Source organism: Phocoena sinus, chromosome 5, assembly GCF_008692025.1.
Source record: "Phocoena sinus isolate mPhoSin1 chromosome 5, mPhoSin1.pri, whole genome shotgun sequence".
NCBI classification, from domain to species: Eukaryota; Metazoa; Chordata; class Mammalia; order Artiodactyla; family Phocoenidae; genus Phocoena; species Phocoena sinus.
In genome coordinates, this window is record NC_045767.1 from 71,618,063 (window position 1) to 71,636,337 (window position 18,275).

Sequence of the window (18,275 nt, forward strand, 5' to 3'; positions counted from 1 at the left end):
CAATATTAGACAGACTTACCTCCTCAATCACCAGAACCCTGAACAACCACAGGCTTTACCCACCAAGGCAGTGGGTTCAACATGCACGGCCCTAAATGGATTGCACCTTCTCTGGTGGCAGATCAGAGGGAGAGAAGAGTCCAGGAGGCTCAGAGCCACGTATGCCCGCCTCCTTCCAAATGTGCCCATAAGATAGGTCAGTGGCGAGCAGTGAAAGAGCTTGAAGTGTTCCTCCCGGAGCTTGTCTCCCGGGGAACTGGAGTGGCAGGTCTCTTCCTCTACGGCAGTATGAAGGGTGGGGAATGATTATCTCACTGAACAGTTATTCCAAAATCAGCAACGCTTTAGGAAATCTGTTAGGCGGTGTCTGCCCTAGAATTCCAGTGTGTCAACATGTTCATTTGCCTCACTTCCTTCTGTTTCAAGATTTGAAAATCTTCGATGTCTGGATCATGCCCAACTCAGATGTCAATATTTCCTTGTTCAATGAGGCAGCGTCACCACTGCAGGTGCTGAAGCAATGCCCATCATGGCTCCTTGCTGCTTCTGAAGACGCGAAGACACACTGGCCGCTTTCCCCGTGGATATTATTTTGGGAAAGCTGTGCTGATTGTGGATATCAGGATCCCCTGGGTGTCCTTATATGGCTGAGGCAAAGGGAAAGCTACTCTTCTCCTAAGGGCAGGGGTTAAGGAGAAGCCAACCAGAAACTTGCTGGTGTCAGCAGTGATGTGGTTACTACACACCCACCTCACCAGGCAGCAAAATCTGGAGGGTGGAGGACGAAATTTCATACCTCTGAAGAAGTGCTTGTGCGTACCATCACACACACAAAACCACACACACACACACACCCTGGAACACCAGCTTTTAGGAAAGGTCCTAGACTATGTAGGAGAGAGAATGGAGATGGGCAATAACAGTTGTAAGACATTCCTTATTTTTCCAAATAAGGAACACGGTAGTGTTAATTTAACTATACGGTAACGATATCAGCTTTCGTGGGTAGCTGCAGAAAGGGATTCATTATTTTACATATCAAACCATTTAAAGCTATGATTTCTGGTCGATGACAGAATATTTAGAGGGATTTGCACAAACTAATAAACTTCATGCAATTTATAAGTACCTCTGAGCCTGCACCAAGGTTAACCAAAATATCTTAATAAAATGTACCTTGTTTGTCGTGACTTCTCCTTAATGAGGAGCATCTCTATGCTTCATTGGCTAATTCTAAATTCTAGCAACTTGTTTACTTAAGAGGGATTTCTTAATGATGCATACAGTACAGATCAAGTGATTCCGTCTTACAAGTATTTTCTTCTGCCTGGAATATTCTCCATAAGCAAAATCTGTCAAAAATTAGAAACAAGCCCTTGAGATTACCTAGTGAAAGCCTTTCATTTATGGATGATGAAACTGAGTTAATAACAAAACCAGGATGAGAACGCAGATTTCAACTCCCAATCCTGTGTTCTATCCTTTACCCATCCTTTAAGATTCAGTACAAGCCCCACCTCCTCATGAAGCCTTCCAGGAATCCCAATGATTTCTCACTTTTATGCACCCCAATCATGGTCTATACTGTATCATTTAGCATTCGGTTAGAAGTCTTGTCACTTTCAATATTATGTCATATTCTTGTATCTCTAAGGAGACTATTATCTCAAGGGCAAAATCCATGTTCGAGGATTCTCTTGACTGTTCCACAGTACCTAGCAAATCACATGCATCACCTAATCTTCTAACTTACTTGTCCCATCTCTAATGAATCCAGGACTTTGCTCCTTGTCACTTCAACCCTACTGTCCTCTTTAGTAACATAAACTTCCATATGCATGACATTTTTAACCATAGATTTACACTATATTATACATATATATATATACACACACACACACACACACACACACACACACACACACATCCTTGACAACTAGCACTGTAGCTGGCTCATAGTAAGCGTCAATAAAGGTTTGGAGAGAGAGAAAATTCTTGAGGTCACTATGATCAGGGAAGGTACACAGGTACACAGAGGAAGTAAAATGTTAAATTGAGCCTTGAAGAAAACATATTGATTAACGTGCAAAGAGGAAATAAATGATACTTGAGACAAAGAGTATCCTATGTTTGAATTCCAAATTGGGTACTTATTGTTTGTTAAATCTTAGGCAATTTACTTAACCTGTCTGAGCCTCGGCTTCCCCATCTGCTGAACTAGGATAATATTATAGATTTCGTAGTGTCTGAAAAATAACTGATAAATTACACAGTAGGATTCGATAAACAGTAGTTACTAACAACAGTAACAAAAATTAATAATAAATCCTTGAATAAAGAAGCCGATAGATGTCCCAAGTGAGGGCACAGTGGGTAGCCTAGTTAGCCTACAGCAAAATGCTTCACAAAGGGAAACGATGATAGGTGAGAATGGAGAGCCAGAGGCCGGATTCAGTCACCATTTCTTTCTCCAACCAACTTGAAGCTTAAAGCTATCAACCGCATCACTAAATTCACTGCAGGATGTAACGATGGCCGAGGACTGTGAAGCGGTTCATTCTTAGTACAAAGCACATGGGCATTGAATCAGACAAGACATGGGTGGTAATCTCAGGTCTGGCACTTACTGGGGCATAAACTGGAGGTGGTTTGTTGTTGTAAGTGTTAAACAAGTAATATATGTGAAGCATCTACCATAATGCTAGGCAGATGATGGACACGCAACAAATCTTAGTTATCTTTTCTTTCTCTCATTTGTCTTTGCCTCTTCCCAAGCTTTTCTCTAGCTCTCTCTTTGTCACCATGTTCTTTGCTTGCCTACCCAAACCTACGGCTTTCAACAAGGGTTTACTGAGATCAGTGTCATTAGAAAGCATTTAAAAGCACGGACTGTAAGTCGGGCACTGTGCTAATAACTCTAAATTTAAACACAGCTGCCTGTATTGTCCTTGGAAGTATTTCAAATTCGTTTGTATGAATGAGCCATGTCCCCTCCAGGTAAACCAGATGCAAAGGAGATCAGCTTGAAGTTAAAGCCACATCATAGGCCAAAGGTGCTCACGATTCCTATAGTTCCAAAAGTGTTTATCTGGGCATAGCATAGAGAAAAACCAGGAAACCTGGGCTAGGTATCACTGGAATGGTAGGAAGCAACAGTGAACAACAGTGGAGACACAAAAGTCAAAGTACAGCCAGGCATGTCCTTTCAACCCACGCACCCATCACACTTCTGGCAAGTTAGCCAGAGGAAATAACTATGGATATGCACAAAGACTTAGCTAAAAGGTTTTCTTTGCAGGCCTGTTTATTTAAGAGTATAACAGTAAAGCAAGCCTTAACATCTAAAAATAGATTGATTCAATTATGGTTTATCCATATAATCTATGAACACACGCTGTCACAGAGGAATACTTATTAATTTGGAAAGATGACCAGGCTATACTATTAACTGACAAAAGCAGATTGCAAAGCAGAATATACTAGGTGAATCTGTGTTTTTAAGTATATATGAATAAAAAAAAGACTGGAAGTTTAGCAAGATATTAAAAATAATCGACACTGAAGGTGAAATTATTAATTTTTATTTTTTGTTTCCTGATTGTTTATAGTTTTGAATGTTTCCATATATCACTTTGTAACAAAATGCCATGTATATAAACATATATATGCTATTTTTTCAAATACCTATGGCATTTTTGTTACAAAATATATGTATATATGTAATGTATTTATATGGCTTCGATAAATGGTTTTTAAAAACAAAAATTTTTTTAAACAAAAATTACATATTTTATATATAATGTATAAAATTATATATTTAATAATATACTACACATACTGTTTTGTGAGTGGAGATAAATGGTGGATGGATGAATAGATGGATGGATGGATTAGATTAGATAAATGGTAGATGGATGGTAAATTAGATGATAGATTAGATCATAGATGAACAGATTAGATGGATTGATAGATGATGGATTCGATACATAGCTGGTAGATAGATAGATGATAGATAGGCAGGTAGATAGATGTCCAGGAGGCGCACAGAGCCAGATGTCTAGCAAGACGGTGTGTATTGAGTGCCACGCAGTATCAACAGTTACAGGTTAACCAAAACGAGCGAACGTCCGGGCAGCTGTGCCTGAGCCCGTCTTTTCTCCGTCAGGTGGACGCCCACGGCAACATTCTCCTCAGCACCCTGGAGATCAGGAACGAGACTAGCGGCTCGGAAGTGCTCACGGGCGGGAGCGACCCCAAGGCCACCATGTACTCGTACGACAGCGCCAGCATCCAGTACCGCAAGCCGCTGAGCAGCCGCGAGGCGTACGGGCGCGCGCTGGACCGGCACGGCGCCCACAGCAAGGGGCGCCTCCGCAGGCGCGCCTCGCAGCTCAAAGTCAAAATCCCCGACTTGACTGATGTGAATTCCATAGACAAGTGGTCCCGAATGTTCTTCCCCATCACCTTTTCTCTTTTTAACGTCGTTTATTGGCTTTACTATGTACACTAAGTTCAGTCCCCATGGTTCCTTAAACGACTACTTTCCTCTTCTCTTAGTTTTTAATCCCACAGGTCCCCAGCAGCGGTACTGCTGTGCTTTTTGAGGTAAGAGATTCAGTCATCCAATCGGTTTTAGGTCTTGCATATCAATTTTATTACTGCACCATGTTTACTTCCAAAAAAAAAAAACTCTATTTTTTTTTCCAGTCTACTGTGGTCCAGGTTACTGGCTCTTTCAGAGCTCTGTTAATTGCCATGTTTACAAACAAATACACACAACGAGAGAAATTGATAGGCAGATCTTTAGCAGTTCTATCCGCCCTGGATTTGACTGATTATTTTTTAAGTAAAAACGAAAAGAGGACCCAGCTCTCTGTGTGCATGGCTTCCTGGTCAACTGTAACGATCTCATGCTGCCAAAAAACAACACAATTTCCAGGATCTCAGAAGACAAAACAAAGCCATTGATAAGTTACAGATTTCCAGGAAGAAGGGAGAACAAAAAGGAGCCTAGAAGAGGAAGGAAGACTCCCCTCCACCCTCAAGCTGCCCCAGGTCCACTGTAGGAGGGGGTCCCAGCTCCACGGAGGAAGAGGGGGAGACTGGCAAGCGCTGCCCCAGGTCGTGCAATCCCAATCTGCCATCTTCACCTCACCTTTAAGCTGGATATTCTGAAAAATGCTTCTTTCTCAGACTTCCAGGCAGATTTAAATTAACATTAGAATCCAACCTGGTAGCCACTGGGAACATTTTTCTTTTCTTATTAAGTATAAGGAGTTTGGGGGGCAGTGACCATCTTTAAGCTCTTTCAAATGAGCAGCGCTGAACTTACTTCCTCAGCCTGGAATCACTTGACGCTGTGTCATGAAGCCATGGCATCACATTGCCCTCGTTCCTCCTTTAGAGAGATTGAGAGAAAGGCAGCGGGGGGTGGGGTGGGGTGGGGTGGGTGTGCTTTGAAGAAGAGGGTGGTAAGAAATTTTTGCTTGAGAAAAATATTGCCCTTTCCATGAGGAAGGCAAGATTTATGTGCTGTGAAAAGGGTGCCTGGGCAGTTACCTGAACTGCCAAATCTTTAATCAAATAGTATATATTTCTTAGCCTTCCAGAGAGCAGTATCTAATGGTGACAAGGTAGCTGCACAGTGCTAGTTCCTCAGCTAGCATGTTATGCCTCTGCTCTCTGAGCTCTGCATTCCAACACAGGAAGTGAATGCTTCAGGAAATGCACATATACCCATTTTGGTATCATGCTCCTTCAACGCCAGATTTCTACTTTAAAGAAAACCTTCAAAACAGCAAAACCACAGAATAACAACAACATCACTGAGCCTTCAAACATTTACAACAGCTCTGAAAGTATAGCCCTTGTCTACAGTCGTTACTGCTTCTGCCTTATCTCTGCTCATGGATTACTTTGCCCATGGTACAAGGAGCATCCCTCAAGAGCCCAGCACACAATTCTAACCATATCCAACCAACTAGAGTCGAGATTCATCTCATTTTATGTCATTAAAGCCTCGTTATTTTTGTGTATGTGTTCAGCCTGAGCATGTAAGAATTCTGTGTGTTCATTTTCAAGACTGAGTGAAACCCAAAGTCGGCCAAACAGTCATGAAGGCGATTTGGGACCTCATCTATGGATGTGATATGAGTTGAGGTAATAATAGGGATGATTGCCTCTGTTTGACGATCTGGCTTTCTCCCTAAGGCTGTGATGAGGGCCCATGTTTACAACAGCATCAGCTGCTAGAGACTATAAACTTAATTGAAAAGAGGAAGCTGAATTTCTACAGATAAACCCAAGGAGAGTTCTGAGGTGTTCTTTTAGAAAGCAAGAGGAAAAGAGAACCCCCAAATAAACACACGGTTATGCTATAGCTAATGTATGTTAGTAAGAATATAAAAACCCTGCTTTAACTGGAAAAATTATCTCAGTGGTTTTATGAGAAATGAATCGGGCATGGGAACCAAATTTCATTTAAGTTTTCAGTTGTATAATCACAGTTCCCTGGTCAAGAAAATCTCCATCCTCTGGGGATGAAGCAATCCATTTCGAAACTCTGTTTAGTTAGTTCTTTGGCAGGGTGAGATGCTTTTCCATCGTGAAATGCCCAAATAGACTAGAACGTGGCCATACCAGTGATTGTAAGGTCAATATTCCCAGTGACTACCCAGGAACCACTGTGTAGCCGTTTATTTTGAACACAGGAAGTGAGGCTTTTGGCTGATACCTAACAAGAATTAATAAGTCAAAACTCTTTTAAAAGTTTTTAAGGATGAAATGCTAAATCAGAAACAAAGTCTCTGTTGATCTGTGTTCCATAACAAAACAATTTCTCTTTATTTACCTGTTTAGATCATTCTTCTTGGAGAAGATTGAGCATAGTTTTTTTATTATCTTGCCTTAAAAGTCTAAAGAATTTGATGCTTGTAGTTTTAGATGTAAAGCATCTCTGAGAGAAAAAGAACGTTTTGAATTCTTATCTTTTATCCTTTGTAAAATGTAAAACTTGGTAAGCCTGAATCTACCATCAGGCACGAAATGGTGTCGCTGTAGGCCCTCCTGGATGTAGACAGTCACAGCTAGCACTACACAAATTGTGTTACATAGCTCTGGTTTTAGAGGCAATGGCAGCCAGAAAAATGGAAAAGCTGCCATATTTCTAATTAATAACCTCTGGCCTCACTTCCTTCTTCCAGACACCTCCTAGCCAAATCCTCCCCAATCTAGTTCCAGGCTGAACAGTACACAGAAAAAAATCCTTCCTTCTCTGCCTCTCTACCTTGTCTTGCCCAAATTGATGACATAGAACATAAAAATTGCTAGACATTCATAAGTGCCCTCAACCTGGTCCCCATTCCTGAAAGATTCAGATCGCTACATTTTAGAGGGGTTACTGTTTAACCATTTGGGGGTTGTCTTCTTTTAGCCATAATCTCCTGTATTTAACAGAGTGGCAGCAGAGGCTGAAAACTGCACGGACGCACTCTCTTATGCCACAGTCATGTCCAGGGGACCCCACGTTCATAAACTGTGAAACAGACTGAGTCTTAGACTTAACCTGTAGAGACCCAGCAGAAATCCCGTCACTTATTTGCCAATGATGACTTCACACTCATTCCAACCAGTCATGTTTCTTGACTTAAGATATCAGGGGTGACATGTGCATTACCCTCACCAGCTTTGTGAGGCCAAGACCCAGGTAAAGACATATTTTTGGCTTGAATTATCCAGGATTGTTGCCCCCATCCTCTCCATTGCCAAATAGAAACAGCAGACTCGTTGGTAGTTCTGCTGACTAAAGTGTTTTCACATACACCGTCTTTATTGTCCGTTACAATCAGTGAAGGATCTTGAAAATGCAAAGAGAAAATGTGGTGCAGAGAATAAAGTTTGTTTTATGGATCCAAGGATAGGCTTTCCTTAAAAAGCATTACGTACAATACACAGAAATGTTGACCAAATCCCATCTTTCTAAAATCAATGACTGCTTTAAAAATATTCACGTCAGAAAGAGCTCAGTCAAAATTTGCCGAGTGAAACAAACAAACAAACAAAAGATCTATTTATAATGTTAGAAGGAAAAGCTCTCCAAGATTTTTTTTTTTTTTTTTTTTTTTCAAGATTTCTTATATGGACAGTTTTTAATAGTATTTTACAAAGGGTGATGTGCCACAGTTTTTTTTTTTTTTCCCTAAACAAATATAATCAAATATTTATCCCAGGAGGGAGGGTAAAGGAATGTGCAAGCATTTGTTCATGTTGGTTCATCAGCAGTTACTGGGATGAGGAGGACAGAAAAAGGAACAAAAATATCTGTTGCTTGAAAGCAAACAGTCAACACAGAGGTCAAGTTGTTAATGGAATGTAGAATATTATGTAAACTTCCTTGTAAATTCTGTACATAGTTCATGGAACTGTTCCCTGTGGCGTGGTGGTCCTCAGCTTTTGGGTGGATGTTTGAAAAATACGAGCATTGTAAATAATGTAAGCTTACAAGGCACTCGCTTTTATTCATGAAGTGAAATGACTAGTGATTTGGGTCCAAACCAGAATCTTTTTAGCTCTTGCTCTTTCTCTGACATTGTGTGTGTACAGTTGTGTAATTCTGCCAGGTGTCTGTGATCACTGCCTCATGCCTCAACCCCGCTGAAAGGGACTGGAGCTACCAAGAAGTCTGCACACCCCTGGGGCTCAGGAACAGCACACCAGCAGAGACAGGAATCTTAACGAGCTGCTCCTGGAACCGTGCCATGAAAAGTTTGACGCGTTTTTATCAGTCACTTGTGGCTACCCATGTATTCGGATACCAAATTATCCATGCTGTTGAGGGGGTCAAGAATAGAAGACATGATCAAAATCCACAGGGAATCCAAAGCTTCATTTGCACCAATAGCTTTAGCTTGTACCTTCTTTCCTTCCACAAGTGTTCCCAGAACTTCTAATACTTTCTAATAGAAATGGATGGATGGTTGATCAGGGTAAACAGTCGAATGCGCAAATGATGGGAAGGAGAAAAGGAGGAGATAGCCAACGACATTGATAACACCAACTGGCTGATTCATGCCTGAAAGATCCAGAGGTGACCATGTCACTCTTTTTGAAGGGTAAAAAGAAGTACTGGTATAAATGGACTGGGTATTGACAAGTATTTTTCAACTGGGGGCCTGGGATATGTTTGGTATGTGCTAGTTAAACTTAAAAGAGAATCTGGCAATTAAATGTTCTCAAATATATTTCTCCCAAGTCCTGGTATTCTTGAAAAAGTCTTCGGAATGGTGGGATATTATGCCATAAGATGTGTTTCCATGCAGACTGGCAGTCCCAGAGAGGGTGATGGTATCCACAGAAATTCAGAAATTCTAAGCAAGTAGGGAAATAGATTGGTTTCTTAGCAACATTTGAGAGTGATCAATGTCTTTCTTGCAGGTAAGAACTTAGCAAGGCAAGGCTTTTATTGCCAGCATTTTAAGTGCCAGGAAGAGTGCAGGGAGCCATCACTGTAAGACATTTTGGCTCCAAAATGTGCCAAGTAGGGTCCACAATCAACTGAATAAGAAAAAAAGCCCTGTTGTAACTAATCAAGTCATTTTCTAGGTCCAGAATACATTGTGCTTTTGCTTAAATCCTGCTTTTTCCAGGTAACTGAAATCAACTAAGCTGACAGAAAACTCCACTGTTAGAGGCTGCAACTTCACAAACATTTGAAAGGAAATCCTTTTCAATAGAAGAACTTCAAACCAGAAAATACTAAGTTCCTGGAAGGATAAGCATAGCTTTGAGTTTGTTTTTATTTCTCCAAACCAAGAATTTCCTTACTCGAACTGAAGAGATCTAACAGTTGTTTGTTTTGTTTCGGTTTTCCTATTTCAAAAAGTCCTTGGTACATCAAGGGACTGGCAACCATTCCTGATTGGCCCCTAGATACTTTGTCTACCCTGGAACAATCAGCACTCATCACCAAGGCTTCAGTAGGAATTCAGTGTGGGAAAAGGAGGTATCTTTCTGAACCAGTTGGCAAAGAAAACCATTCTCATACCTGCATTTTCTCTCCTGAAGACAATAGAAAAATAAATCAATAAAAATTGTTTCATAAAAGAGAGGCCAAATAACATTATGCGTTTGCCTAAAGTACACAGGGTCACAGATTCACTAACTTAAAACAGCCCCAGTTAGAAGCCAAAGGATAAATAAGAGCAATCAGTATTGCTGTCTGGCTCCTACTTCTCCCTGGGTTTCCTTTTGAAGAAAAACAGGGAAGGGGGAACATTTTCCAATATAATTTTTTATAGGTGAAAACTATTCAAATACGACATGTTTATGCATTTTGCAAGTTTGGCAACGTGAAACAGATTACCTCTTTTGTTTCATTCCTTTCTGGCACCATACATCATCCCGACTCATGCCTTACTTAACCCAATGAAATCAATCCCTTTCTTTTTCCTTTCTCATTTCTAAACCTCATAAGCTGTCTTGCCCATGAATAGCAGAAAGCTTAAGCTTCTTTGGACTTATACTGCATATCTACAATTGAATCTACAAAAGCAGTGAATTTTAATAATTTCCCCAAATTCCTACTCCTATTGCCTTTAACAGAACGTTAGAGGTAGCTACTGTATAATCACAGTAGCCTCTTCTGAACTGCCTTGGGTTATTTTTCTTTTCTGCTTTTCTGTCCCTTATATACAGAATACACGTTTACCTAAACCTTCTCCCTCCCAGTCTAATTCAAAATGAAATGGAAATAAAAATCATAAGCTCAAACCTAAGAAAACTACATTATCTACACTAAAGTTTGAGGATAAGACCATCTCCTTACATTATAGTTGTAATGTGGTGAAATTCACACTGTATCAATTCTTTTTCATCAAACTCGTTTGTGTACTTCTTCAGTCTTAATTGTATGCCATTTAAAAATCTATTATTATTCCTCCCAGAATGGCTAATCATTTACACAGCACACCATTAGTTACAGACTGTCCTCTAGGAACTTGACCTAATTCATCCTTTCTGTATCTGATTCCTATCACAGATATCCACTTCTATGCATTACCCTACCCACTCCTCTTCAGCCTTCTAGCAGACATTAAATACAGTTAGTAACTGGACAGGTCATAAGGCAAACTGTCTAAACTGCCCCTATAAAATATGTGGAACATCTTTTTCCTCCAGACAACATTTCTATATTTAGAGAACAGAAAGTTCTCTAAACATATACCAGGCAATGTGCAGCTTAACCTTAAAAAGTTAACTATAAATGAGCTGCGTGGTGGGGAGAAGGAAATTATAGTGAACAGCAGACACCCTGGAATTAGGATTTTGTGATCTGGGCTTTATGCTGTCACTATCACAGCCTAGTTGTGTGACTACGGACATTCCACCAGATGACCCCCAAGTCCCCTTCCAGTACTAAATTTCAAAGGGAATTTTAAAGAGATTCATTTGTGTAGGAGATTACCAGAAAGATACAGGAGTCTCATGGCCTCTGTTAACACAGCCCCACAAATTTAGTTATATCCCTTGTTGCATGTCTTTGGGAGTAAGCCATCTGGTGTAAAGGGAACTGAATTCGAAACTTGTTCACTCCTCTAAAAATATATAGAGAACATAGAGTTAAATTTTCAGGCAAGTGGCAAAAAAAAAAAGTTTATGATTTTAGTAATCGTCTACACTACAATATTTCCCTCTAAAAGCACTGAAGAGTCTCATATAACATAATCATCGTGGTCTCTATTTTCAGATATCTGAAAGATGTTGATCCCTTAGACCATTCTCTCTAACTCAGTCAGGAATGGCCATGGAATGCCCCTCCTGAGTGGAAAAGCCAACTTCTAAGCAGCATCTGAGCAGAAACGCTATTGCAGTGCCTTTCCATATTCCTTCCCATCCTAGACGCCATCACTGTCCTGTGTCCTGTAAGGGGAATAGCAGGTATGATTGAGCTCTCAGGCAAGAGGCAGCCACCCATCTATTGGAAAAGATTCCAGGTCTGTTATCCACTCTCTCTGCCCCCACTTCTCCCACCTCTTCCTATCCCCCACTTAAATCATTAAATCTGTCAAATGTTTTAGGCACAGCTATGGCAAAACTGAAAGTTTACTTATTAAATTGCAATCAGCATTTCTAGCTATTCACATTTTTAAAGATGCATCCTAGTGTCTGAACAAGATCCCTAATGAGATTCCTGCACACAGATGTTCATAACTTTTTTTTCCTTTTTTAAAAGATACCTTCCGTCTCTAAACTTTCATGATTCTCCTGAGAACCCCTGACCATTCAAAACTGTTAGGAGAGTGCCTGGAAATTCCTCCCTTCCACCAGAGGCCATTCTATGGATGAGATGGTCTCTTTTTTGTAGAGTTATCCTAATATTCTGCCCCTCGACCTCACACACCCCACAAAACCTTCCTATGTACAGATGTATTCATTACTCCTCTTAAAGGTAGTGAGCTAATAGTTTTCTCTTACTGTTTTCCTATTACTTTTTTCCTAGTGATGGTTTCATATTTAATTTCATTTTTTTCAAAACAGAGGAAGCATTCCTAAGTCTTCAAATTTTCACCAAGTTGAGATTAGTACTTACTAATATGTATATCAATTAGGATTCATTTAAGTGCAAGTAACAAAAGATACAACTAAAAGTAACTTTAACAATCAAAATGTTATCTCATATAACAGAAGTAGCACAGTTACTGGGTTAATTATTTCAATAGCACAATGATGTCATTCAGGACTCAGGCCCCTTCCCTAACCAGTTCTTAACTCTGTATGTTATCAGCAGCCATTATGGTTGCAAAGTGGCTACACTTACACGCACTCATATCAAGTGGAAGAAATAAGGGAAAGCCCTGCCTTGGATTTCTTTTTAAGAGCAAGGACATCTTTCCCAAAAAACTCCCTCAACAGTCTTCTCTGTTGTCCCATTGGCCAGGGTTGGATAACACATCCATTCCTGAACCAGCCTCTGATAAGAGGAATGGAATTATCATGATTGGCTTACAACACTAACCCCAAGCTGCCCAGTGTCTGGGAAAAAAGGAGGTGGGGTGGGGAATATGTGAACAAAAAGAGGGAAGGGGGCTTCCCTGGTGGCGCGGTGGTTGGCGGTCCGCCTGCCGATGCAGGGGACACGGATTCGTGTCCCGGTCCGGGAAGATCCCACATGCCGCAGAGCGGCTGAGCCCGTGAGCCATGGCCGCTGAGCCTGCGCGTAACGGGAGAGGCCACAACAGTGAGAGGCCCGCGTACAGCCAAAAAAAAAGAGGGAAGAATGGCTTTTGGGTAGATATCCAACGATGACTGTCACACATTGGTCTAAGGCATCAAAAAACACTTTCCCACACATTATTTCCTGGTTTGACCTTCACTACAATGCTGTGAAGTTAAGATGACAAAACCAATATGTAGAAATAGAGGCTCAAATAGGTTAAATGATTTACCCAAGATCTGATAACTAGTTAGTGATGGAGTTAGTATTCAATCTCAGTTTTTCTTGGCTCTAAAGGCAAAGCTTTTTCTACTCTACTACACTGCCTGGATTTAATCTGTTTAACCTGATGATCCAGGTTGTGGGTAGTTCAAAGATGAGTGGAGAGTAGGAGAAGAGAGAGTGATTTCCTCTCCCAGTATGTCGATACTGTGCCGAGTTAACACTCTTGCTCTTTTCTGTAATCCTTCCCCATCCTTCCTCCATCCTCCACACAAAAGTTTTTCATTACTCTCTTGAGGGCAAGTGTAGAAGGAGTAGCTTGTACAACATCTAAATAGCCTGAAGCGTGCCCCAGTTTGCCTGAGATAGTGCCAGTGTGTAATTCTCAATAGATAATTTCACTCAAAATTGTCCATTTAGATAACGAGTTATATAGTCACGCTAATTACGAGGTCTCGTGATTCCCATACCTGGAGGATATGGGAAATATTAGCAAGTTAATATTAACACCTTGGAGAAAGTATCTTGGCTCCCTATGAATCTTTTATTCATGACTGACCTCAGTCTTCTCCATCACTCATGCTCACTTCATTTCTCATTGTACCCCTCACTCAGCTTCAAGCATGCTAATCCTTACGCTTTCCCTACCCTTCCACTGCGGCGGCCACCTATCATCCCAAAATGTTCTCGTTGCTGTGCTTGAATTTTTACATTTTATCTCCAGCTCAGCCTCCTCCTAACGCCTCCCTAATGAATCCGGCCAACATCAACCAAAAAGCCATCATAAGCAAACTTCCCTCATTCTGTTCACTCTCCCTCTCCCCTTCACCCTCAATTCTTGTGGCCATTTTGTCCAAAGATAGTTACTTCATTTGTGTATTTTCCAGTCGTTTTGCAAATAGATGCTCCGCCTCCCTAAATAAAGCGTAAGGTCTTTAAGGGTAAATGCCCCATTTTCTAATTCTTTTGCATTGCCCAAAGCATCTATTATTCTGTCCATTGTAGAGAATCTGTACATGCTGACTGAATAACCTACGTTGCTAAATGTAGCAACAGAGAATGTCCATAATGGACATTACTTTCAGAATTATAGATAATACCTTGTGAGGCAGGTGTCCCTGCTACCCTCCCCCAGGTTATTTTAGTCCCATTGAGCCTATGTCTGCAACCTCTAAGTGGTTTTTTTTAAATGCAGCTAGAGTTACAACTGAACCCAGGTTAGGGTCTGTGCCGAGTGGTCACTGAGATTTTTTCCATTGTTTATGACTATACAAAATGAATCCTAACACCACCATTCTAGAGTCTGCCAGTCTAGCAGACTTGGACTTTCCATGCTAATTACTACTGCTTTCCTCTATGGAAGAAGGAACTGTTTTATTTAAAGTTTCATTTTTCCCTCGTTTACCCAAGTTTGCCTTGTTAAAAGCCTTTGGATCTAGATTCTACTGGGCGTTTACTCTTGAAGCTGGGACTACACTGCATAATTGGAACACTCCAATGTGAATTCTAAGAGAATCCTCCCAGAGAGTATGGCACACCAAATTTCATTTCTGCCAAGAAGTAAATAGAAGGTTTAGAACTATCTAAGGGGGATGGGCAGTTCTTGACATTCACCAACTGTCCCTCAAGACTGCATAAAACAGATGTACAGAGAAATACCTTTTCTGCCCCTCTCCTTTCAGCTGCTAACTTTCCTGTTCTCCTGTTATGTATATTATTTGCATAAAAGATATCATTTGCAAGCCTTACCTCAGAGTGGCAACCAGCCACCCCAGTTTTACTAGATATATTTTTCTACTTGATATTTCCCCAAATACATTGAATTGCAGTGTATCTGCTTTTTCTTTTTTTTAAGCGAATCAATTTCATGTTAATCTGTTTCCTACATCTTTTTGAAATACTCACTGGATAAAGCTTGAACTATTTTCTATTTTGCAACAATGCCACTGAGACATCTTGGGGAAGCCCCTTGATTATTCTAACTCACTGCAGTGTTGTGGAAAACAGAATCATATACACAAGTGAAATTTCACATTCAGAACATCCACTATTCTTCTAAGTATGGAATACTCCTGATTAGATATGCATATATTCATTGACTGTGTTGCTCAACTCCTTATTTTAGAGAGGGCCAATAACCCTCTTGTTAAAAACTACCATGTGGCATTATTACAAAGTCAAGGTTGCATGAGGGTTTTGGAAAATTCCAAACGATATAAATGTTTACAAGGGCCAAACTTTTTTTTTGACATCTTTAAGTTTTTTATTTTTGAACACTAGGCAGCATTTTGTGCCATTGTGATGGGAACCTAATGGCTAATGTGAAATAATGCTGTCATGTCATTTAAAAGGTTAATGAAAATGTAAAGAGGAAACTTTAATACTGCATAAATACAAATAAAACTCTCTTTGAGAGAAACTCATCTGGGTTAGGGTGGCTTGCTTGAAAAATTCTCTTGGCTGTCCATCATCTCTGAATAATTATTTCACTCCTCTGTCTTTACCCAAGGAGACTCAACTTGAGGCAAAGATCTTTACACAGTGATTCAGGAGGTTTGGGAAAGCAGGACTCATTAGGCTAAAGATTGGGAAAATTACTATCCTGCCAGCAATGGAACATCTCTTTGGCTACCACCTCACCTAAACCTTGATTGAATCCAAAAATTAGCTGAACTTTCCAAACCAGTCTCCAGCTATTTTAATTCACAGCACCCTGTACTACATAACTGGATCTTTCAAAAGCAGGTGCTACATGTATACAGAAAGAAATGCATACCTTCCGTTGCCTCTCAAAATCCGTTATGCTAAATTCACCAAATATGTTAGAAGATGTTAAGTGTTTTGTTCCTTGTGTTTTTTAATCTCCACTAATCATTTTGCTGAATTGTCTATTACCCTCCTACTAAATGTGAATTAGCTAATTCCTGAATGGCATTACACAGCTCTTGTAAATAAAATAACCCCTTTTCCCCTCTTTATTTTTCAGCAGGCAGAACTCCTTTAATTACAGAGGTACATAAATTACAATATATTAATGTTCTTTTGCTCTTTTGACATAAGCATTTGCTTTCTTACATAAGCAGATAATACTTTTGTATACCTACCAGACCACTAAAAAGCTCAAGGGCAAGAATGAGTATTTCCAGAAACCTACAGAAATTTTAATGAAATGAGACAGGTTTCACCAATGCCAAGAAAGAAAAGGTAGACTCCTTACTTTTGTAATCCAACTTTCTATTTTGTATCAGTATATACTGTATTTTCTGATTGAAACTGCTGTTCTCTCTAATGAAACTTGTGCTTTTCTGTAGTTGCTTTTTACATTTGAAATCAAAATTTCATACAGTATGCTTGACTTTTACCCTTTCTGTTAGGAATTTGATTAAATATCCTAACCGTTTCATTAATTCCTTTTTACATGCTTAAAGTATTTGACGTTAGGCCTTTGCTATCTCAAAAATGATCTGTGGACAAAATCCATGAAGCCTGGAGACTGTGATTTACACACATGAAAGAAGAAATAGATTTCCCGTTTAGCAGTGAATCAGTGACTAAGAAGCTGTTCAGTGTCTTCTGATTACTGACCCTTTTACCCTTCATGGCCTTTTTTTCTACTCATCATTCATTGAGTAATCGTGTATTCTTGTAAAATGCAAAATCAACTTACATGCAATCAGGTATGGACACAAGAAATGCTTGTGCTCTCGATTTCAGGACTCACAGTCTCATACCTTAGCACTCACGGGACTGTAGTTTACTCATTATTTTGTTAATAGTGTGGCTTTGCTATAAAATAAGTTGCTGTTTTCTTTGCTTTAGTACTACAAGATTTTAAATGTTGCAGCAAACGAAAGAAAGAAAACACGTTTGAAGGCTGGTGTCAAAAACCATCAGCTGTACTTACAAAAGCCGTTGTGCAGCTTCTGAAATGAAGTTTATTGCTGTAAATATGTACAATTTATGTTAGCCTGTTTATTCCTAAAACACAAATAAAACTTTTTTTTATTAAAAATGCCTATATATAAAAAGCTTACTTTGTACTATGTTTAAAAACATGCAAGATTTCAGGCATATCTTTTTATAATCCTTAAAAATGTTTAGAATTCTGAATCTTTCATTTGGGAGCTTTTATTATGAAATTTAATACAAAACAAAATCCCTTTATTTGGAAGAAATTCTTTGCAGTATTATCCAACAATTGGGAGAAAAATGCCAGCACTCTTCCAGGAGCTTATTTCTGTACCACTTTGATTTTTTTTTTTTTTAATATTCTTTAAGATAACATGCCTTACAAACATTTGAACATATGGAGTGTTTACATATTAGGGAATAAAAAAAGAAGAAATGAAGTTTCCTTGTATTCAAAAATGATGCCTAAAACGGACTTTAATAGCATCCATTTGTGAGGTGCATTATGCCATATTTCTTTTAAAAATCTCCACTGTAAATATGAATAGTAGAGTTGGCCTATTTGTCAGTCTTTCCTAATTTGAAGACTTCCAAACTCTGAACTCATTCTCTCCCTTCACAAATAATATGTTGACAATAAAATAATGAACAGACAAAAGGTGTGAAGCTCATTTATCCGTTAATTGGTGATTAGTAGAATAGCTTTTCAATAAGAGTCTAAATTCCAGCCTAGAGATGGCTTTAACATTCATCCAGCAATATAACTGGGAATCTGCACTTGATCATCAGAGCCTTGGCCTGCAGAGCTACCAGGGGTTTAGACACCCTACACTTGGCTACTCTTTCCAGAAGACTATGTTATACAACGGGAGAAAGAAATGACCATCCAGTTTTATTTAAATTAGAAAGTAACAAATATATACATAGCATTTTT

General features: G+C 39.6%; 2 protein-coding genes across 5 annotated transcripts in view; one reads left to right on the plus strand and one right to left on the minus strand.

The window, feature by feature from the left end:
- Positions 1-5,344, plus strand: part of GABRB1 (gamma-aminobutyric acid type A receptor subunit beta1) — a 389,072-nt gene extending 383,728 nt beyond the window's left edge. For 2 of the 3 annotated variants that reach the window (XM_032632383.1, XM_032632384.1), the window contains exon 9: positions 4,166-5,344. In XM_032632383.1, coding sequence (XP_032488274.1) covers positions 4,166-4,510 — 345 coding nt within the window. In that variant the 3' untranslated portion in view covers positions 4,511-5,344. The remainder of the gene's footprint in view (positions 1-4,165) is intronic. The other variant, XM_032632382.1, reaches the window with a different exon arrangement.
- Positions 1-18,275, minus strand: part of COMMD8 (COMM domain containing 8) — a 39,945-nt gene that overhangs the window by 2,959 nt on the left and 18,711 nt on the right. The window lies entirely within an intron of this gene.